Genomic DNA, 22,743 nt, shown 5'->3' with positions numbered 1-22,743 from the left:
CCTCCCTCCAAGTCAGCTCAACCTATGGAGCCCTCACTTCAAGCCTTGGCCAGAGGGCTCAATAAGGCTATAGGTACAATCGACCCAATGCAGCTGACTGCTGGTGGTTCTAAGAACAGCTGGCACCAAGCAGCCTTTTAAGGCTAACAGGGCACTTTCAGTAACAACCTGGAAGGGAAGGATGAGGAATGTTCATACAAAGCTGCTCAAAGCAGTAAATGGTATGCCCATGGTCATAAAGCTAGCTTCAGAGAGGCTGGATCTAAGTTCAAGTCTCTCCAGAACATCTTAACAAATCACTAAAGGTATATCAATTACAAGATTAAAAACTGTAACAATTCTCTGGGACCATTTATTTATTATGACAGTGTCCAGTAGGAGCCTGACTTGGATGAAATTCTTTTTAGCAGAGAATACCTTAATTTGGCTCATTTATAACATTGTAAATATTACTTAAAATAAGTAGAAAATTCTCTATCATGGTCCATGAGTACAAAACATCTATATTCAAAGACCAAAATAAAATTACCTGTTCTATGAGAAAAATTTAAGAATGGGCATGAGAAATAAAAGATATCTTTAAAATGTTTTCACAACCAGTAGAAGAAAAGCAATCTGTAAATGCATTAGCCAAACTAGATAACAGAGCAGCTAGGTGGCATGATGGAAAGGGCACTCAGCTTGGAATCAGGAAGACTTCTCTTCTTGAGTTCAAATCTGGCCTCAGACTCTTCCTAGCTATGTGACCCTGGTTGCTGTTTGCTTCAGTTTCTTATCTGTAAAATGAGCTGGACAAGGAAATGGCAAACCACTCCAGTGTCTTTGCCAAGAAACTCTAAATGGGGTCACTGAGTTGGACATGACTGAAACAACTCAACAACAATAAACTGAACACCTAAAATATGCTGTTACCAAGATACTCATTGCTATTCTTTCAGGGTTATAATAAAATTGGAAGTCTGCCAATGCAGCGAATAGGCTTTGACCAGCACCTACTATTGCCTAACATTTTAAGTAGTACTGTACAGCTGCTTTGCATAAATTACTTCATTTGATCCTCATGGCTCTGTGACATAGGTTCTATAATCATCTTCATTTTTCAGACGAGGAAACTAAGTCTCAGAGAGATTAAGCAACTTACCCCAGGCCACACAGAGAATATCAGAGGAGAGATTCAAACCCAGCCTTCCCAAGACCAAGTCAAGCACCCTCCCCACCGAACCACACACCTCATCTAGTAATGCTTGTAGTATTATACCCATTCCTACTCCATTCTCTGTTCTGATCCCAACCAGCTGTGTGACTCTGGGTGAGTCACAACTTCCTAAGGCTGCAGGCAATCCCTAGAACTATCTGCCGCCGAGAAGGTGCTGCCCTGCACTGGTGGAGATATTTTCTTCACACAGGAGTTCAGTCATGAATAAAATCATATTCTACACCCAATCTCCATCCTGTCCCTGTACTAGCTGGAGACTACACCAGTGCAGCTGCTGGTACTAATGTAATCCCTGCAGCTCCATCAACTGACAGCCAAAAAGTCATGGCAAGTCTCTGTGACCATTTATTTCCAACTTGTCCTCAATGTAAAGGCACAAAAAGCTTAAATTTCCAAACAAGTCAGACGGTGAGTGTGACTCCAGTATACAGGAAGGACAGAGGAAATATGTAACAGAATACATCTGAAGCCTTGGGCTCCAGTCAGCTCTGTGCCATACTACATTGGGCCCCAAGGGCCTCCTCGTCCATTAAACAAAGGAGTCAAACTAGAGGGTGACCAAGGAGGGAGCAGAGTGGGGTGAAGCAGGGCTGGGGGGGTGTCTATATAACAGTTGACTCCCCTTCCCTTAAAAAGTTGGAAATGAGGAAACTGGAAGGAAAGCCAAAGCCAAAGAACCCTTCAGAGTTGGGCGAAGTCTTTTCTGCCAGCATCCTTTTTTTACTGCTGTGATAAGTCTTCTTTTCACGGCCCAGGGTCATCAGGTTAAAAGGAAAATGCCAACAGGAAAATACTTACAAGAGTTGTGTCGACGACGGAAGCTTCTGGACTGATTCAAAGATTCCATGTGCCTGTCCACATAGCTCTTTGAGCATGGCTGCTGTGGTGAAATGGCAACGTCCTGGGTCTTCATCTCTGCTCTCTTGGGGATATTCTGGGGAGCACTGGAGGATGTGGACTTCTTGAGCAGTTTGCCTGTGCCATTCTGATTAATTCCCACCTGACAGCCAACACCAGGTAGGCCTAATTCTGTCTGTTGTGGGTCTCCACACTGCTGGCTGTCCCCAGAACCTGGTATCTCCAGAATCTTCAACTCTGTAATGTCACCTGCCCTGAAATAGACAAAATGAGCCCCAATCTCAAAACCAAAATCCTGGGAGATAGCAATGAAAAGCAATGCTATTATCCATCAGAAGCACCCATTTAACTCAATGAGGCTCAGGAACAAAAGAATTACGGAAATGTTGTACCCTTCTGGAAGAAGAGAGCTCATCCGTTGATTTACAGTTAATTTAAAATTAGAATAGAAAAAATAAACCCAAGTAAAATGATATAGGCCACATTAAAAATTCTCAAATCCATTTAACAAATACTTACTGAGCACCTGCTATATGCACAACCTCATAGTAGGCTCAGTGCAGGACAAGGTGTGCCTCTGACTGATCACCGAGGACCTCATGAGCTAGCTTAGAGGCCCTTTGGCTTTTCATTTCCTCCACATGACAGTCTCTACTAGCAGAAGAGCAAAAGGATGGTGTCCTGAGCTAGAGGGAACAAACTGATGGCACAGGGGCAAAATAAGCAGTTAGCAGTTCAGGGCAGGTGAGAAGAAGGCATACTGGAAGTCTGACCATTCAGGACACTGGAAAGTCTCTGAAGAGGGACAGCACTGGACCAAAAGAAAAGGCAGGCATGATGACCAAAGAAAGAAATCATTTCCAAATGTGGGGCCTACAGACTGTACCCATTCTTCCTTCAGAGTTCCATTTTCTAATACTCCTGTCCATACAAACCTTGGGAGTAAGAGGAGCATAGTGGTTGTGATGTAGCTCTGTAATGGTATCATCTGTAGACTCACTGTATTGTTCTCACATACCTCTAACCACACACAAGGATTTTTCCTGTCACACAAAGTCTAGTTGTTAATGTCCAGGGATATATACAGAGAAAAGACACAGACTAAAACCCCAAGAAAGACCAAGAAAGGCTGATGAAGGGTGAGGCTTGTCATGCTACTGGAGATGAAAACAATTCTGACTTTCCCAAAGCTAGTACAACCATTTTGTTTCAAGGATGACTATATAAAAAGAAAGTTTATTAATGAATTAATAGATCATACCTTAATACAAATTACTAAGTACAAAGAGTATAATGTATATTTTTTAAAAAGCTATACCGTATCCATAGGTTGAAGTGAATATAAAAACTGTATACTGAGTTTGGGAGGATGTGTGTGTGTATGAGGGTATCTATCATAAAAATACAAATTATTTAAAAAATTAGTATACAGGGACACTGCCTTATTTATAAAAAGGATCTCAGTAACATGATTGAATGTCAGAGCTCTGAAATGTTTTTTCCTGTATTCTGTTTCAAATTCCTTTTCTTGTTAAGATAAATACATGGATTTGAAATGCTTACGCAATAAACAGTTCTATCCTTTTGCCTGAAGATAGTTCTAATAAATCCAAATTGAAAAACAACAACAAACCACCTTGATAACACTCATCAGAGGAAAGAAAAGAGACCCAGGGGTGCTAATGGCCACGGCCACAGCTCATGTGCCAGCCATGCTCCAGCAAAGGGCCAAGAGGTGCATGGGGTGGCAACATCTAGTGTAGAGATCTACTAGAAGACAGATGCCAATAGAGTGAATAGGAACTCCTGACCAATTTAGAAGGTCCAAAAATAAAAAAAAAATCACAACAAACTTTATATAAATGATTCCACCATTACATAGAAGCTTCTCCTACTTTGAAGTCCACAGTATCAAAACTGTGCACTCAATTGAGATGCTGGTGGTGACTGCATCCCAAGTTGCTCTCCCTCCTTCCTCACCTGGCTCACCATCTTCCTTTCCTCCCCAGGTTCTGCGCTTTTACTAAAGGACTTCTGCATCTGTGCAGATGACCTCTCCTAGTCTCTAATCTCAAAATCCCTCAAGGGACTTAAATCCCATCACTTACTCTCCCAGCTACTCTGTCCTCTACTACACAGGAGGCTGGTCTTCACCCACAAGAGTTCTACTTTCCAGATTAACTATTTCTTTGCCTAACCAAAACTGCCCACTGTTCGGCGTCTCTATGTCTTGCACTCAGTGAGCCCTCATTTATAACCTGTTCACCTCTTGGTACTTTTTCAGAAAAGTACAGGTACAGAAATGGGAATAAGCAACAGAAAACATATTTTATTAATAACAATACCTCACATTTATATAGTACTTGTGTGTGTCTGAGTTGGTTCTTCCAGGCCCTGAGATATCACTGTACTGAAGCAGGACAGTGGGCAGAATGCTTGACTTGAGGTCAGGAAGAACTGAATTCCAATGCAGCGTGCGCCATTGCTAGTCTGGGCAAAGTTATTGTGAGGATCAAGTGAGATGACACACTTTTACTGGTAAAGTGCTGGGCCATCTTCAGGTGTCACTAGGTGGCTCTGACCATTTCCTGCTGCTGCCTCCAGAGCCCCACACGGTAAGCCCAGCTCGGCTTCACTGGTCCATGCCCACGGCCTCTGGGCCTTGGTGCCTCTAGCCCTGCCTCACAGCATGCCTCTTCCCACTCTTCCATCATCATCTTGTTGGAGATAGCCCTTCCTCTGCCTGGCGTCTTCCTCATACTCCTGCTACCCATCACGTCTACTGCACTTAGACTTTATTATCATATGAGACTACTCAACTGCCAAGACTGGAAACTAAGATTTCTCTCCGGACTCTATCTTCTTTCTTCCAGTTTCTCTGTCCCTTCCCACTCTCTCAGTCCCCTGACCTCAACCCTGGTTCAGTTCCCTATAGCTATAGTCCTGACATTCTGGCATCCTCACAACAGCACACTTTCCACAACCCCAGAATTGCTCAACTCCTTGATCTTTCGTTGTTGCCACCCCAGCAATCCACAGCCCTAAATAACAATTATCACCCACCTTTTCCCCTTTTACTCTTCAGAAGAACCATGCTCTAAGTCACAATCAAGTCCACTATAAATGGACACTAACTGAAACTCAAGTCTCATGGCTCAGGCTCAGTTTACCTCACTGCCTCCTGTCATACTCTCCGCAGCAGCCACTAAATCCTTCTCTTTCCCAACAACATCTAAATGCCACACTGGCCTCTTGGCTGCTTCTCACACCTGACATTTTTCTCCATACTCCAGGCCTTTTCACAGACTGTCTTCTACCTGGAGTATTCTCCCTTTTCACCTCAGCCTCCTGGCTTTCCTGGCTTCTTTCAAGATTCAGCTCAAATTTCACTTTCTGCGGAAGGTTTTCCCACTAGCCCAACCTCCTTACCCTAGTGCCTTCTCTGAGATCTTCTAAAATTTACACTATATTTTTGTGTCTTGGTATCCCCAAAACTTAGCACAGTGCCATGCAGATACGATATGTAGATATGATCAAGATGTATGTAAATATGACAGTAGATATGACCAAGAAAGGGAGGCAAAAAAGTGGACTTGTAAAGATACTCACCTAAAGGTGACTTCTGGCACTACACACTTCACTCCATTGTGGAAAGGTCGGGTCAAAGAGATAGTCTGGCTGACCTGGTCCACTGCTGATACTCTTCCCTGATAGACTCCCAGACTGTCCCCACAGTTGATGGATACAATGCTGCCCAGCCAGTCTGAAGCCATGTTTCTGATATGGGATTACTGTAACAGAGAGGGTCAAAGCAATGGGTCAAGTATATTCTGGAAGGCTGAACACTGGGGCAAATGCTAACTGTTAATGAGTCCCTGCATATCTTTAAGAAGCTAACTGAACATAAGAAGTCATCATTAAAACATCTGGTTTTGTCTTTTTTTTCAGGTGACACATACAAATAGTTAAAAGAACCCTGAACTTAAAAATCAGGAGTCATCCTTGGTTCTCACCTGCTGTTATTAACTTGATATAATACCACAGGCAAGTAATGTTAACCTTTTAGGCCTCAGTTTCCTCATCTGTAAAATGAAGGGGGTGAACTCAGAGGTGTCAAACACATGGCCTTCATACTGCAGTACACTCACAAGTGAAGCTCAAACCAGATTACAATGTAACTGGAAAATATTTATCAAAATAAATAAAAATACAACAAAACAGAGATAATATTCTATTTTAAAAACAAGTCCATGTGAAGCTGCAGAGATCTGTAGGGGCCCCACTTCTATCTAGTTTGATGCTACTGGACTAGATCATCACTCAAGTACCTTCCAGACAGTAAAAGGACCTTCCTCTATAATCTTAAATCAAATCAACAACAGGGTAGAAAATAAATTTTAATTCATTATTTCACAACAAGTTCATCAGATGTGCACCAATACATAATCAAGCAATTCTAATTATACATTTTAATATATGTCACCAAGACTCTCAAAAATAATTCATAAAGAAAAGCATGCCTGTCCTTTACAAGTCCATGAGAACGATCAACTTGAGCTCACCTTTTTCTTAAGGAAAGTTACAAGTTCCTAAAAATGGTTTTTCAACTTGGAGAATAAATACATCCTTTGGCAGGACATAATAAATTTTCCACAAAGTCCAAAAATATTTTGGCTTTTTCTGTGGGAAGCTTTTAAACTGCTGTTTAATGCAATCTCTATACATATTTACATAAGACATTAAACATAAGAATAATATATTTGATACTCAACAAATGTTTGTTAAGTGGATAATAAAAAAATGTCAGAAACTCGATTAGGGCTGGCCTGGCATTTTCCAAAAGAACAGAAAGGGGTGAAAGATAATCTCACTGTTTAAATCATTATTCTGGAGGTGTCTGCATAAAGAAATTACAGGAAAAGTGACAAGAAAATAAATCTTACAATTCTAAAAACCTCCAGTGACACAACTACCATAAAACAAGTGAAAAGGCTGCTAGCCAAAGCCTGGCTTCTTCTGGTCACTTGCACTAAGTGATTATAATGTCCAACCTTGGCTTTGGAGAAGAAATGATGAAAGCACCTTCTTCCCTTCAGTTGGGAAACTAGAAGTCGAAGATGCTGCCAAAGAGAATTGCTTTGTCAGCTGATTTTAACTACTTTTTACTACAAATGAAAGCATATCAGGAAATGACTATGATAGGACAAAACTTTCAAAAATTCGAATGTTTACAAAAATGCTGATGGATTGCTCAATCTTTGCTTAGGAGCCTAAGGGATTTTCACTCTGAGAGGAGAGAACTCCAAAGATGCAAAGAACAGTATTTTTCAGCAGCTTCTCTGACTAGGTAAGTTCCAAGAGCAAAGAAGGAAGGAAGAGAAACTGACGTACAATAAAAGGCCCCACATAACTCTTTGTGCTGAAAGGGACCTTAAAAATAATCTAATCAAGCCTCTCATCTGAAGGTGAGGAAACAGAGCCCTTGTTGGAGGGGTAAAATGACCAGTTTCCATTAGAGAACAACTCTCCCAGGCCAATGCACTGGAGTATACAGTCCCCTGAGTATATAGTGAGTCCTACACAGGCACAAAAATGCTACAAAAGGAGTTCTCAAAATAATAGTGATGGCCTGAGATACTTTGGTAGAAAGTAGAAGGAATACATGCCAGACATCTCACTCCCTATTCAGTCTTTCAGTTTTGCTTTTAAGGTAGAAAAACCAAGATTTCCTATTACTTCTGGTCTATCATATACCCGCCCAACCTACCCCCACTGTCTTACCAAGTTTGACATTTTAGGCAAAGTCATGGAATAATATAAAAGAAGAAGCAAGAATTTAATGAACTCTAGTATAGTCAAATATGAAGAGGAAGAACATTCAGGAAATTTAAAAATGGAAAAAAATGTAAGGTTTTCATTTCTTTTTTTCAAACAAAAATCTTTTTATAACCTTTTAAAGTGTTAAATGTTTTTTCATTTGCACCATGAAAATTGTTTTCACATGGAGTGATAGTAAATAATTCTAATACTGAAATATTCTTACATCATGTAAAGGAAAAGACTTTTCCTCCCTCCCTATTTTTCTCCGAATATGAAGACAAATACCTTACTCTACCCTATTATTCAGCTTCTTTTTCTCATCCCTAATTCTCTAATTTCACTTTAAAAAAAGTCACCTCTTCCCCAATTGATAAATGGTCAAAGGATATGAACAGGCAATTTTCAGAGGAAGAAATTAAAGATATCTATAATCATATGAAAAAATGCTCTAAATCACTATTGATTAGAGAGATGCAAATCAAAACAACTCTGAGGTACCACATCACACCTATAAGATTGGCAAACATGACAGAACAAGAAAATGATAAATGCTGGAGAGGATGTGGGAGAGTTGGAACACTAATTCATTGTTGGTGGAGCTGCGAGCGCATCCAACCATTCTGGAGAGCAATTTGGAACTATGCCCAAAGGGCTACAAAAATGTGCATACCCTTTGACCCAGCAATATCGCTACTAGGACTATATCCCCAAGAGATCATAAAAATGGGAAAGGGTTCCACATGTACAAAAATATTTATAGCAGCACTCTATGTGGTTGCCAAAAACTGGAAGTCAAGGGGATGTCCATCAATTGGGGAATGGCTGAATAAATTATGGTATATGAATGTAATGGAGTACTATTGTGCCATAAGAAATGATGAACAAGAAGACTTCAGGGAGGCCTGGAAGGACTTATATGACCTGATGCTGAGTGAAAGGAGCAGAACCAGGAGAACTTTGTGCACAGCAACGACCACAGTGCGTGAGAGTTTTTTCTGGTAGACTTGGAATTTTGTAATAACGCAAAAACTTCTTATAAAAAAAAAAAATCCCAAAGGTGGTTCTCAAGGCAAAATGCCTTTCACACTCAGAGAAAGAAATATGGAAGTCACTCACAAAATGTAGCAGATCATGTTTGTGTATGTGTATGTGTTTGTGTATCATGTTCTGATTTGTTATACGATTTCTTTCATTTATTTTAGTCTGACTACATAGCATGACTATAGTGAAAATATACTCAATAGGAAAGTATATGTAGAATCTATACAGAATTGTATGCAGTCGTGGGGAGGGAGGGGGGTAGTGGGGGGTAGGTGGGGGGGGATAAAATCTCAATTGTATGGCAGTGATTGTTAAACATTAAAAAATAAAAAAATAAAAAAAAAAAGTCACCTCTATTGACCTCCAAAGACAAAACTGAAGGACTCTGAGTATAGACTGAAGTTTACTTTTTTCACTTTCTTTTTCTTGCTTTTTTTATTTTCTTTTGCAACACGGCTACATGACTTCACAGGTATAACTGATATCATTTGCCTGGGGGAGTAGGAGGGAGAGAATTTGGAACTCAAATTTAAAAAAAATGAATGTTAAAAATATTTTAAAATGTAATTGAGAAGTATTTAATGAAATAAAAATAAACAATTTTTTTTAAAAAGCCACCTTAAAACCTGACCAGCCTAGGCAGATTTTAGAGCAATTTTTTAAAAAATTATCCTTTCAAATGTCCACGTTATGATCTCTGTTAATGCATTCTCCCCCCTTTTTTCTGGAGGGGGGAAGGCAAGGCAACTGGGGTTAAGTGACTTGCCCAAGGTCCCACAGCTAGTAAGTATCAGAGACCATATTTTAACTCAGATCCTCCTGACTCCAGGGCCAGTGCTCTATTCACTGTACCACCTAACTGCCCCTACCTTTTCTATATTATTTGTTTCTACCGCTTCAGTCAAGTTAACAAACATTTATTAAGCACCTACCATGTACTAGTCACCATGGTAAGCACTAGGGATACATAGACCATGAATTCTGGGACAGCAGGGGCTGTTTTTGTTTCCTGTCCCCAGAACTTGGGGGGATAGGATGAACCACAATTAGACCAACTCCCTCATTTTACAGAAGAGAACTGAGGTCCATGGAGACTAAATTACTCTAGTCACTTAATAAATGTCAGGGTTTAAACCTAGATCCTGATAACTAGATAGCACTCCCTCTACCAGTCTCTGTGGTCGATAGGTCAATCAGTCAGTAATCAAGCATTTATCAAGGACCACCAGCACTGACCACTCCTCAGGTGTCAGTCTGGAAACTCGCTGCCGATGTCCCTCCCCTCCCCCCACTACCCTAGTTAAAACACTCAGGCTCCACAGGATGTGATGTATCACAACAGCCTGTTCAGGAAGAGCACCCTGAGGTAAACTCAGGGAGGACAAAGAATATGCAACTACCTTCCTTGTTTCAGCAAATGCTTAGTGAGCCCCTCTCTGCTCCATTCCACAGTGACAGAAATGCCTTCTAACTGGCCGTCTGGCCCCTACTTCCAAATCATACTCCAGGTACGATTTCAGCCACTGTTGATGCTACCCCAATCTAAACACTCTCATTGAGGAGATAGGACACACACAAATCACTACCACCCTGGGCACTTGCTGTAGGACATGTATCATATAAATGGTATTAACTATACATGATCTAGGAATCAAGAGGAAAGAACCCTGTGAATGCCAGGAGTCATAAAAGGTTGAAGGGATACAGTAGGTAGCTGGATTTCAGCTCAAAGACTAAGCCAACTTGGGAGGAGGCTCAAATTCCAAGGAAGGGAAAAAAGATGAGCAAACCTGGAGGTGGGAAACAGAAAAACCAGAGCCTTGTTACTTGGTATAAAGTACTATTAAGTGGATATGGACTTCACTCTACATGGTAGCTGTATTCACCCCTTGTAAACAAGTGGAGGCCATCAGTCTATCATAGACCTTGCAAGGGGCAATCTGTACTCCTGGGATAGATAGGTTCTAGAGACACAAAATCAATACTGACAGAAGGGATCTGAGTAGAAACTAGACATGGGAAGAAATCATATCCTGAGTCTTTCAGTACTGTATCCACTAATGAAACAAAACAAAGCACATGGAATACTTTGTTTATTTTAAAGTAGTCACATTCCTTTCCAATCTAAAACACAACTTCAAAGACTACAAAGTACTCAACAGTCATAATCCTACTTTTTAGCTTAAGTAATTTCAGAAATGATGCTATGTTATAAACAATAACAGAACCTGCAAACTGGAGGCAGGACAGGACCTGAGGGTAGAGATCCATGATACTTGTGTAGTCCACACAGAAAAAATATACAAGTCACAAATTTGCTGCTTCTTCATCACAACTAGGACAAATATCTGACCATGTGTCTTTCATGCTCAAAAACCTTAGGGGTTCCTAGTGCCCATAGGCAAAAGCACAAACTTCTGGCCAGGCATTTATACCCTCCACAGTCTTGCTCCCATCCAGCCTTCTCAGCTTTATTTTGTACAAACCCTTTCAAGAACTCTACATTCTAGCCAAACTAGTGTTGCTCCCTTCACTTGATCCCTTCTCTCTTCTGTGCATTCATTGCCTCAGAATTTGGCATTCTCCAAGACTTAGTTAATGCGCCAGTTCCTCATGAAGCCTTCCATGATGCCTTTGCTCCCTGGATTTCTTTGCCTCCTCAATTTTCCTCTACACTTATCTGTGTACAAGCTGGAAGATAGAACATAAGCTTGAGGGGAGAGATTGTTTTATTGTCTCGAACATACTAGGCACTTCAGGTCTACACAAACAGCAGCATAATTAGCTGCACCATCTTGGACTACCAAGGACTATATAGAGACCAAACAGAGACTTGCTCCTGTATATATAATATGTAGCACATAGTGGTCTTCTTTGGAAAAATCATGTATTTTCCACTCATCTGGAAATCTGTTTCTCTAGCTAAGAAGAGAAAGATAACATCCTGAATGTCATTACTTTCAGTTTCACGGATTCGCAAACTGTAAAAATTATCTCATAATCCACTGCTGGACAGCTGGTTATTAGGAAATCCTTCATTACAATGAGCTGCTATCTGCCTTTGATAGACCCAGATGCTTTAGAAATGGAAAAGACTGTAGAAATCATGTAGTTCAACTCCCTGAATTTTGCAGATCAAAGATTTCAGAGAGTTTAAGTGACCTGCCTACTTTAAGCCACACAGTCCTCCCAAAATGTAAAGGGTCATAGTTACAGCTCCTCCCTCCCCCCCAAAAAATGAAACCTCATTTTCACTTCAAACTGAGAAAACCTCTATTAAGGAGCTAACTAACAATGCTTAAAGCCACACTTCATAAAACAGGAATGACTTAATTTCATAATAGTGACAACAGGCTCTGATTAATGTGCATATAAAAGACAGCTAGTCAGCTAGTGGTGCAGTACATCGCTGTGGAATAAGGCAGAGCTAATGAAAAATTAACTGGCCCCTGTCAAATACAAACTCTGGTGTGAATATCAGTCACCACGATCAAATAAAGTGTCCAGTTTAGTCATCCCTTTAATTCTACAATAAATTTCCTAAGAAAGCTGGAATCATATCTTTCATAATTTAGGAATAAACTATTTCACGAGTGAGAGGATAATATGGAATAACACACCCAACCACTATGGAGTCAAACAAGAATCTCAGATCTGAGCAAAACTTTGGAGATGCTTCATCAGTACCACGTCAGGAAGGGAGCAGGGAAACTGTTTGGGGGGGAGGGGTGTCCACATGGAGCGGGCCCAGCCCCTTCCCCACCCCGCCCCAGGTGTTAGGAATTTCACGAGTAACTTCTCCCCTCCTCGGTCCTCGCCCGGCATGGGTGCAAGGACCTATCCCTTCCGAAAGGAGTGCGTGGTTCAGGGTTGGGAACCCCAGGGCCCTTGGGGATCTCTGGCTCCCATTCCAGCCTCCGGGCCCCCCCGCAAGCACCCCTGCTCAGCCCACGGGGCCACGGGCGGCTAGGGCTGGAAGGAGGGGCCACAGAGAGAAACTCGAGCCCCTCGCTGGGGAGATAAGGACACCGACGGTCGTAGAGGAGCAGCCACCCGCCCAGGTCTCGCAGCAAGACGCCCCCCTCGCAGCCCAAGCCTCGGGTGCTGCGCCCCTCCCCCCGTCCCCCGAGGCCCGCGGGCAGGAGGGAGGCGGGCTTGGTTCAGTACGGTCGGTCGCTCTCGCGCGGCCTGCCCGCACCTGAGGTCCGGCCACCGCGCCGGACTGGGCCGGGCCTGGGGCCCAGGCGGGGGGAGCCCGAGGGGCAGGGAAGAAGGGAGGGCGGGAGAGAGAGCGAGCCGAGGAGGCCGCTGCCTCCGCACCGCCCCACACACTTACAGACCCCAGCGCCGCCGCCGCCCGCCGTCGGCCGGAAGTGCCCGAGCGTCCCCACGCCGACGTCATGCCGTCACATCCGCCGCGTCGCCGGGGCAACCGGGACAACGGCCGCCGGGAGCGGGGAGGGCTACGGGGGCGGGGCCGGGGGCGGGGCTAGACGAGCGGCGTGGATCCCAAAACCTTCCCGGTCGGTTGACCCCATCTTCTACGTGCTTCGTGTTTCTTCATCTACCAAATGGGCGCAGTAACCTCCTAGCGTGGTTGTGGGAACCAAACGAGAGACTCTAAAGTGCTTCCAGAGCAGTGGAAACGGTGATGAGCGTGATGGTCTATGTGGGGGAGGAAGAGGATAGAGCTGGGCGAGACCTAACAGAGTCCTGAGTTCAAATCCAGCCTGGGCTTGAGGAGTGATGGGATGAACTCTATTCCCTACAGAGCCCCCTCCCCGCACCCCATTCCACTTTGTGACAGCTCTAATGTTTATATATGTGTTTACATAATGTATAGTCCTAGTGGTGATGAAATTTTTCTTTACATTTGCCTTAATATACCTCTTTGCAACTTTTACGCCCTGCTTCTAGTTCTGCCTTTTAGGGAAAAGAAAAGTCAAATCCTTATTCCTTGAGATAGCCCTTTCCAAAACTCCCTACCCCACCCCCAGTCTTCTATAGTCTAAGCACTTCTAATTCCTTCGGTCTATCCTCATATGGCATTTTCCTTTTTAAAAAACATTTTATTTTACTATTTTAAACATTTAAAAAAATTTGAGTTCCAAATTATCTCACTCCCACCTCCTCTACCACTCACTGGGAGGACAATCATGATATCAATTATATGTTTGAAATCATGCAAACCTTTCCATATGAGCCTTATCACAAAAGGAAAAAAAAAGAAAGCAAGAAAATTATACTTCAATTTGCCTCAGAGTTCATCAGTTCTCTTTCTGGAGTTAGTATTTTTCTTCATGAATTCTTTGGAATTGTCTTGGAACATTGTAATGATCAGAGTGGCCAACTTTTTCAAAGCTGATCAACATTACAACGTGTAGCATGACTGTGAGAAATTAATATTTCTCATATTTAATTATTATATTAGGACCAGGGTTTTTCCCCTTTTCTACTTCCTCATCCAGAAACCAACCAGTGTGGGAAATCCCTCTTAGAGATTTACCGAGGCCAAGATTTAATCAGACAGTAAAAGAAATTCTAAGTTTGGGCTGATAGATGCATTTTTGCTCACTGTGTTTGCTCTGACAGATCTAGGGAAAGGTTGAGTCCCCCTATTATCAAGACAGGTGATATGGAAATTGATATATCTTTGACCAAGATTTGAGTGAACTTTTACCCCCAAGATTTTCATTTTAATATAGCCCATACCTCCCATTGTGTTAACCAAACAGAGCTGATTAGGCACCCCCTCAAGAACACTGATTCTTCAAAGGGCATGTAAACTGTGAGCCTACCACCATGAGGGATCTTTGGTCTAAGAGAGCTGGCCAAATGGCCATCCTTTTATTTTTTTATTTATATTATTAAATTTATTATTACTTTATTCATTACACCTTAAAGGAACCCTTGTCAGGACACTCTTCGGCTTATCATCCATCCTATATTGTGGTGCCAGTACTGCAGACACAGTCTCTCCTGGCTCCATTGCCTCCAATAATTCAGGGTGCTAGCCTGCTGGTCATTGACACTGAGCTTGTAGTTCACCAAAACCCTTAGATCTTTCTCAGACAGACTCTGCCTAATCTTGTCTTTCCAGTGTATATCAGAGGCAGAATTGGAACCCAGTTGTTCCTGTCTTTGAGGTGGTTCTCTCTCCACTACACCATACTGCCTCTCCTGACACACAGTAGGAGCTTAATAAAGTCTTGTTTGTTGATTAATGATACTTTCAGGAACCCATGGTCATATCTTTGTATACACAGAAGCCTTAACAAGTGAAAATTGTCTTAAAACTGGAGGAAGTTACATTGTTTTCATTGAGAGAAAACAAACACTAGACTGAGCAAATAATGGAAAGGTGTGGAGTTTCCATCTCTGAATATATCCAAGAAGAATCCAGACAGTGAGACACATATTCCCTTTCCAAGAGAGTCAAAGAGGTCTGAGATGGCTGATGCGCAGAGGCTTCCCAGCTCCAAGGATTCTGTATGATGTCTGCCTTGCAGTGATGATATATTCCTGCTTTGATCAGTTTCACACTCCTCTTTCCCACCTGGGATTTCCATTCCCCCTGACAGATCAAGCTGCTAGGTAACACTACACCTTTTTCTATGATACTCCCAGACTTATGCTTTACCCCTGTCCTGGGGCTTAAACAGTTCCATGAATCCTGAAGAATCCAAGTCCCTAGTTCTCAGGCAGGCCTAGGGACTTGCATGCAGACTTGGGAGTCTCCCATGCTAATGATTTATGTGCCTCTGTCCTGCAAACTAGTAATTAAAACTTGCATAACAGTGATCTTACCCTAACTAGCACCTCAACTGGACAAAGCATCAGCCTGGTTGTCTGTAATCTAAGTGTTCCAGATAACTTGACCTATGTCCAGTTTTATCCCAGTTCCCTGTGGTTATAGTTCACTGTTCAAAAAACAGGGACCAGCAAAATGGGTACATGATTTAGATATAAAGAGTGATGCCATAAGCAATTTAGGAGAGCTGGGAATAGTTTACCTGTCAGGTCTTATGAACAAACAAGAAATAGAAAGCATTCCAAGATGTAAAATGGATAATTTTGATTATATTAAATTTAAAAAGTTTTGCACAAAACCAATGCAAGCAAGATTAGAAGGAAAGCAGAAAGCTGGGAAACAATTTTTACAGCAAGTGTTTCTGAAAAAAGGCTCATTTCTGAAATACATAGAGAACTGAGTCAAATTTATAGAAATACAAGTCATTCTCCAATTGATAAGTGGTCAAAGGATATGAACAGGCAGTTTTCAGATGAAGAAATCAAAGCTGTAGTCCTATAAAAATGCTGTAAATCATTATTAGAGAAATGCAAATTAAAACAGTTCTGAGGTACTACCTCACACCTATCAGATTGGCTAATATGACAGAAAAGGAAAATGATGAATGTTGGAAAGGTCATGGGGAAAAAGGAACACTAATGCACTATTGGTGGAGTTGTGAACTGATCCAGTCTTTCTGAAGAGCACTTTGGAACTATGCTTCAAGGGCTATAAAACTGTGCATACCCTTTGACCCAGCAGTACCACTTCCAGGTCTGTATCCCAAAGAGATAAAAATGGAAAAAGGATCCATGTTTACAAATGTATAGCAGCCCTTTTTGTGATGGCAAAGAATTGGAAATTCAGAGGATTTCCATCAATTGGGGAATGGCTGAACAAGCTGTGGTATATGAATGTAATGGAATACTATTGTGCTATAGGAAATGATGAGCAGGCAGATTTCAGAAAAACCTGGAAAGACTTACTTGAACTGATGCTGAGTAAAGTGAACAAAACCAGGAGAACGTTGTACACAGTAAGAGCAACATTGTGGAATGATCAACTGTGATGGACTTAGCTCTTCTTGGCAATACAATGATCCAAGACAATTCCAAAGGACTAAGGAAGGAAAATGCTATCCATATCCAGAGAAAGAACTATGGAGATAGAAGCATACTATTTTCACTTGTGTGTGTGTACTTTTTTACAGATTGTTTCTTCTTTCACAATATGACTAATATGAAAATAGGTTTTACATGATTGCATATATAATCTATATCAAATTGCTTACCATTTTAGGGAGGGGGGAGAATAGGGAAGTAGGGAGAAAATTTAGAGCTCAAAATTTTATTTTAAAAAATGTTAAAAATTGCTTTTACATGTAGTTAGGAAAAAAAACTATTAAAAAAAACCAAATCAGGTTATAAAGCAAAGGGAATGGGAATGAGATATCATTCCATAAGCCAACTCCTCCTTTCCCTGTAGCCACCAGAAAAGAGAAACTGCAAATGGTCAAGTGCCTCCTGATCCCTGTGTCTTGCGCTTGAGCAGCATCATGTTCTCCAAGACTGACCACATCACTGTCAAGCTTTAGACCTATCAGTGGCTCCCTGTTATCCCTAGGATAAAATACGAAGTCTCTGGTCATGGTGGACATTGAAAGGCTATGTGCCTTTCTAGATTTGTTTCATATTTCTTCCTTTCACGTGCTCTATCTGAGCCAAACTGGCCCATTCAGGTCCCTGAACTCAATATTCCACCTCCAGTATCTCTTGCCTTTGCACAGACTACTCTGCTTGCCTGGAATCTGCTTCTGCCTCACCTCTCTACCTCATCAAAACAATAGCTTCTTTCAAGGGCCATCTTGGATTACTTGAACTTACTCCCACTTCCAGAGCTCTGAGATCAAGCTCACCTGCCTTCTTTCTGTTGCTCATACCTGACATTTGAAGGTCCCTTTGTACAAGTTCTACCTGCTTCCCCCAATACACGTACAGAGAGACACACACTTAGTAGAAAGTAAGCCTTTTGAGAATGAGAACTTTCATTTAGTACCTTATATGGTTGTTTTCTATGTATGTATGTGTGTGTTTGACTAAACCTTTAGTTTCATTAGTGAAGGAAATTCCTAGGGAAGGAATTCCTTCTACTAACACAGCAACCGGTCAGCAAGTTATAGTCTTTGAGAGTAGCCAGAACCAATAGAAATATAACTGGCTTGCTAGGATCAGCTAGACGGTATGAGTCAGAGATTGTGGTGGTTGTTTGTTGTCATTGTTTGTCCTTCATTTCAAAGACAACCAGTGATATCACAGGTGATTTCTTGACTGATTTGTGAATTGGATTTAAGTGAGGCAGAGTTGCACAAAGCCTCCAAAAAGCCTTACTCTCTCTTCCTGGGTCACTGAAGTCCAGTGGCAAGACAAAAGTTAAGATGACTGGTGATGACCAGGGATGTCTGACTAAGCTCTAAGTGCTCCACAGTGCCTACTTCAGCTGCTTTCATGTTCATCAGGACAAATTGTATATACTAGACTGCAGCCTATGCTCACACTACAACTTCTTGGAGTCACAGATGAGAACTGGGTGACCAGAGTGGCTAGTCCTTCCTGAACACCCCACATACCCCAGAGTCAGAGATGAGATTTGAACCTAGCTATAACTGGCCAGCTCTCTACCACCACATAGCACTGCCTTTCATAGTAGTGTTTAATAAATGTGCATTAAATTGAACTGAATTAGCAGGATAACAAAGGTATTTCTTTCTACATATTCTCAGTAATTATAGTTGTAGGACCACTATGACTTCTTCCTTCTGCAGGTCTATTTTTCTACAGCTCATGAACCCTCATCAGCGCATTCACTTTTAATAGTTAAGCAACTGGAAAACAAAGTTGATGCTCATGATTGGGAAATGGCTAAACAAGTTGTGGTCCATGAACATAATGGAATATTGCTGTGCTGTAAGAAGCAATATAATGAATACAGTGAAGGTGGAGGAAGGGAATAAGCGTTTATATAGTGTCTACTATGTGCTAGGCACTGTGCTCGATGCTTTTTATAAATACGATCTCATTTGATCTTTAGAGATAGGTATTGTTATTATCACCATTTTACAGATGAGGAAACTGAGGCAAACAGAGGTTAAGTAACTTGCCCAAGGTCAGACAGCTAGTTAAGTATCCGAGGTAAGATTTGAACTTGGGTCTTCCTGACTCCAGACCCAGCAGTCTATCCTCCTGTACCACCTAGCTGCCCCTGAGAAGCATAGGAAGTCTTCTCTAAACTGATACAAAGTAAAGGGAACCAGTAAAACAGTATACGTGTGTATATATGAGTGTACATATACATAGATAGAATACTATAAATAAGGACAAAAAAACAAAACCAAGTGCTACAGAATTATCCTAAGTGTGGTCCCACAGAGGAGATATAAGAAGCAACCTCCCTCTGCTCCTTCTATACTCTTTAGATGTTGGCTAGTTTCGCTCAACATTTTTCTCCCTCTTTTTTATTCTTTGGGGACAAGGAAGCACTAAGTATTTGTTTAGCCCTACTATGTGCCAGGTATTGTACTAAATGCTTTAAAAATATTGTCTCACTTGTTCACAAGTTATTCCCATTTTACAGCTAGGAAAAAGAAGGCAAATAAAGGTGAACTGATTTGCCCAGGGTCACACAGCTAGTAAGTATAGGAGAGTGGATTCAAAACCAGGTCTTCCTGACTGTAGGCCCAGTACACTGTGTCACCAAATGCCACTAGCGGGTTGTTATGTAAGAGGGGGAAGGGGAAAGGATCATTGGGAAGCAAAAGTTATGTAAAAGTTAAAGGTGTCAATAAAATGGATATTAAAAAAGCAGTCCTCAGTTGACAGAATAAGCTCAAAGAAAAGGCATTTGCTGAAATCCCATAACATGAAGAATAAGAAAACATTCTCCTCATAAACTTAGGGTACAGCCTATAAACACAAATGTTGTCAGTGGAAGAGTGGGCACACACACAGACCTCACTAGGAGGAAGACATACACCCTGACACCTCTACACACAAAAATCCCCTGTGACTCAGTTCTTTCCTTTAGCAGATGCACAAACCGTTTTAGGCGCCCTGGGTACATGAGAGTCACTCAAATTCCTAGTTTTACCCACATGGAGTTTACCCCTTTTGGGGACATTTTGTGGCATCATGTTTAATTTAAGACTGACTTCCCTTTATACTCTCAGAGTGTTCGGGGGCATTTTCACCCTTCCCTGGCAGGTGTATGCTTAAGACACACAGACTCGTTTTACTATTATTTATTTACTATTGCTAAATGGCAAAATTAGCATACTTCATGATTTTATGTAAAGGTAGGCAAAAGGATGACACCAAAAAAAATGGTGGAAAATATGGTTTGGGATTAGGAAATTGTTTGGGAGGCAATCAAGGGTTAAGTGAGTTGCCCAGGATCATATAGCTAGTAAGTATTTGAGGCTAGATTTGAACTCGGGTCCTACCAGTTTTCAGGGCTGGTGTTTTATCGATTTCACCACTGAGCTGCCCCTAGGATTAGCAAATTAACAAGGCCAAAGGTTTGCAAGTTATTCAGAAACATATATGTTGCAGAAGTTCCTGCTCTTGAGGACACGTTGAAAGACACAGGCAAGAATTAACACAGAATCAGAAGGTCTGAATGGGTTTCTGATGGAGGGAAAAACAATATCCATGGGATGATTCCATGTGAATATTTAATTGGGAAAGTAAGTCCCTTGCCAGTCTTTCCAAGGTAAGAAACATACAAAAGCCAAGTAAAAGTGACTTCTGGACATGTTACTGGTTTGTTTGGTTTTTTTTTAATGCTCTCAGGTTTGAATGATCTATAGTTTAGGAATTTTCTCCTTTAGTGTACTAATTACATCTGTAGTGTAATTAGTGAACTAATTACATTTAGTATGTTTTAATTAACAGCTGGTTGGCCTTATTCACATCATTCCTTGATGCAAAAGTAAGGCTAAGGGTTATTTTACAAGTTAAGATGGCTGACGAAGTTATAGGTTTTTGGTCTATGCTGTCGAAATTGTGGCCTTGTAATTAAAGCTTGCTGTCTCTCCTCTATATTCTATAATGGATGGGTAGGAATGAAAAAGAGAAAGGTCAAGCTATGAAAAGATATAGGAAAAATAGGATCTTGTATATAAAAGAACAATAAGTTGCATGTTTTCAGGGTATAGCCAGTATAGCTACTGTTGGTTCATTCAAACGAAACCTCTCATGGGGTAAGTTAACCTTTCCCACAAGTTGTATTGGATCTCACCCCAAAATGCTATGTCATTGGTCACTGTCTAAAACCCAGACCCCCTTCTTCCTATACCTTTGTTGTTGTTGAGTAATTTTTCAGGCATGTCCAATTCTTTATGACCCCAACTGGGGTTTTCTTGGTGAGGATACTGGAGTGGTTGGCCATTTCCTTCACCAACTCATTTTGCATATGAGGAAACTGAGGCAAACAGAGTTTGTGATTTGTTAAGTGGGGTGCCAGGGTTAAGTGACTTGTCCAGGGTCACACAGCTAATAAATTTCTGAGGTTGAATTTGTACTCAAGTCTTCCTGAGTCCAATCTAAGCACTCTATCCACTGTGCCACCTATCTGCCCTTCCTATATCTTCTTCCCTAAAAAAATGTAGAAAAAGGGCAATTTCCAACCAAGCACTTCCTTTCTTCATCCTAACTTCAACACAGACACACAGACACACAGACACACACACACACACACACACACACACACACACACACACACACACCCCTACACCCCTTCAATTTTGTCTTCAAAAGAATTTGTACTCCATCTGCCTCTCTTCCTAACCTCTTGATTATTTAATGAACCAGCCCCTCAGGAAAATCATAATAAAGATCATTGAGAAAAGCAGATTTGTGAGTGCGTGAGTTCTGCCTTACTCCTCTGTGAAAAATCTCTAGCTTTACTAGTCCCTGGGCAGTTAAGTGGTACCATGGTGCACAAAGCACTGGGCTTGGAATCAGGAAGACTCATCTTCATGAGTTCAAATCTATTCTAGTCACAAATCTAGTCTCAGACACTTATAACTTTGTGACCCTGGGCAAGTCACTTAGCACTGTTTGCATCAGTTTCCTCATCAGTCAAATGATCTGGAGAAGGAAGTGGCAAACCATTTTAGTATCTTTGCCAAGAAAACCCCAATAGGGGTCATAACGAGTTGGACGTGACTGAAATGACTGAACAACACTAGGTCTAGTCCTGGCTCTATCATCAATTGCAAATTCAGCCAAGTCAGGATTAGTGCAAATAATGACTTGGAAAGTGGTCACATTATTTGAATTTGCACTGTCCATTGTCTTCAGGCTAGAATCGGTCACCACATTTTACATAATTATAACTCAGAATAATGTGAATTAGTGTATGGTCTTTAGACAGCCATCCTTTGGGGGCTTCTGTCTCCTAATTTACAAAGCAGAGAGATTAGACTAACTGATTTTTAAGGTGCTTCTCACCCTTAATATACTGGGCATCTTTAATCCTTGTCGTCCCCATATTCTTGCAGAAGCACTTGCCTGACCCTGTTTTGAATGTCTAGACTATATCTCATACCTCTGTAACTAGGCTTCCAATAAAGCAGGGGTTGTTCTGCATGTGTTTTCATAGTGGATTCCTGGCTGGACTAACCGGCTAAATGAGCCTACAATGTGTACCAATGAGGGGGGAGGGGGAGAGAGAGAGAGAGAGATTTGTAGTTCCAGAGACTCTTGGGACAAAGGACATTTCAAGGAAACAGAGTCTCTGAGGTATCTTCCCCAAAGCTTGGTGTGATGTATTGTATGTGGTATGTATATGGTATGATCTAAATAAATGTTGGCTGATGGTTAAAGACACAGACATTTCATTTCTCATTTTATCCTTAGAAGAGAGGTAGGCTTGGCTGGAGTCAGAAGATTTAGATTCAAGTCCTGGTTCAAGCACTTACTAGCTATGGGATCTTGAGCAAATCACCAACTTTCTGGGCCTT

General features: G+C 41.5%; 1 protein-coding gene across 4 annotated transcripts in view; it reads right to left on the bottom strand.

Annotated features, from left to right (window-relative positions):
* EDC3 (enhancer of mRNA decapping 3) overlaps positions 1–13,357 on the bottom strand; it is a 63,922-nt gene extending 50,565 nt beyond the window's left edge. The window contains exons 1-3 of one of the 4 annotated variants that reach the window (XM_072628350.1): positions 13,276–13,357; positions 5,684–5,865; positions 2,015–2,328 (exon numbers count right to left, since the gene is read on the bottom strand). In XM_072628350.1, the coding sequence (XP_072484451.1) occupies positions 2,015–2,328; positions 5,684–5,847 (478 nt within the window). In that variant the 5' untranslated portion in view covers positions 5,848–5,865; positions 13,276–13,357. Of the gene's footprint in view, positions 1–2,014; positions 2,329–5,683; positions 5,866–6,087; positions 7,969–9,286; positions 12,550–13,271 lie in introns of those variants that run through there. The other 3 variants (XM_072628349.1, XM_072628348.1, XM_072628347.1) reach the window with 3 other exon arrangements.
* Positions 13,358–22,743: the final 9,386 nt, after the last annotated feature.

The sequence above is a fragment of the Notamacropus eugenii genome, chromosome 1 (genome assembly GCF_028372415.1).
Source record: "Notamacropus eugenii isolate mMacEug1 chromosome 1, mMacEug1.pri_v2, whole genome shotgun sequence".
Taxonomy (NCBI): Eukaryota; Metazoa; Chordata; class Mammalia; order Diprotodontia; family Macropodidae; genus Notamacropus; species Notamacropus eugenii.
Note: the sequence above shows the minus strand (reverse complement) of the source record. Positions and strands in the feature narration are given on the sequence as shown.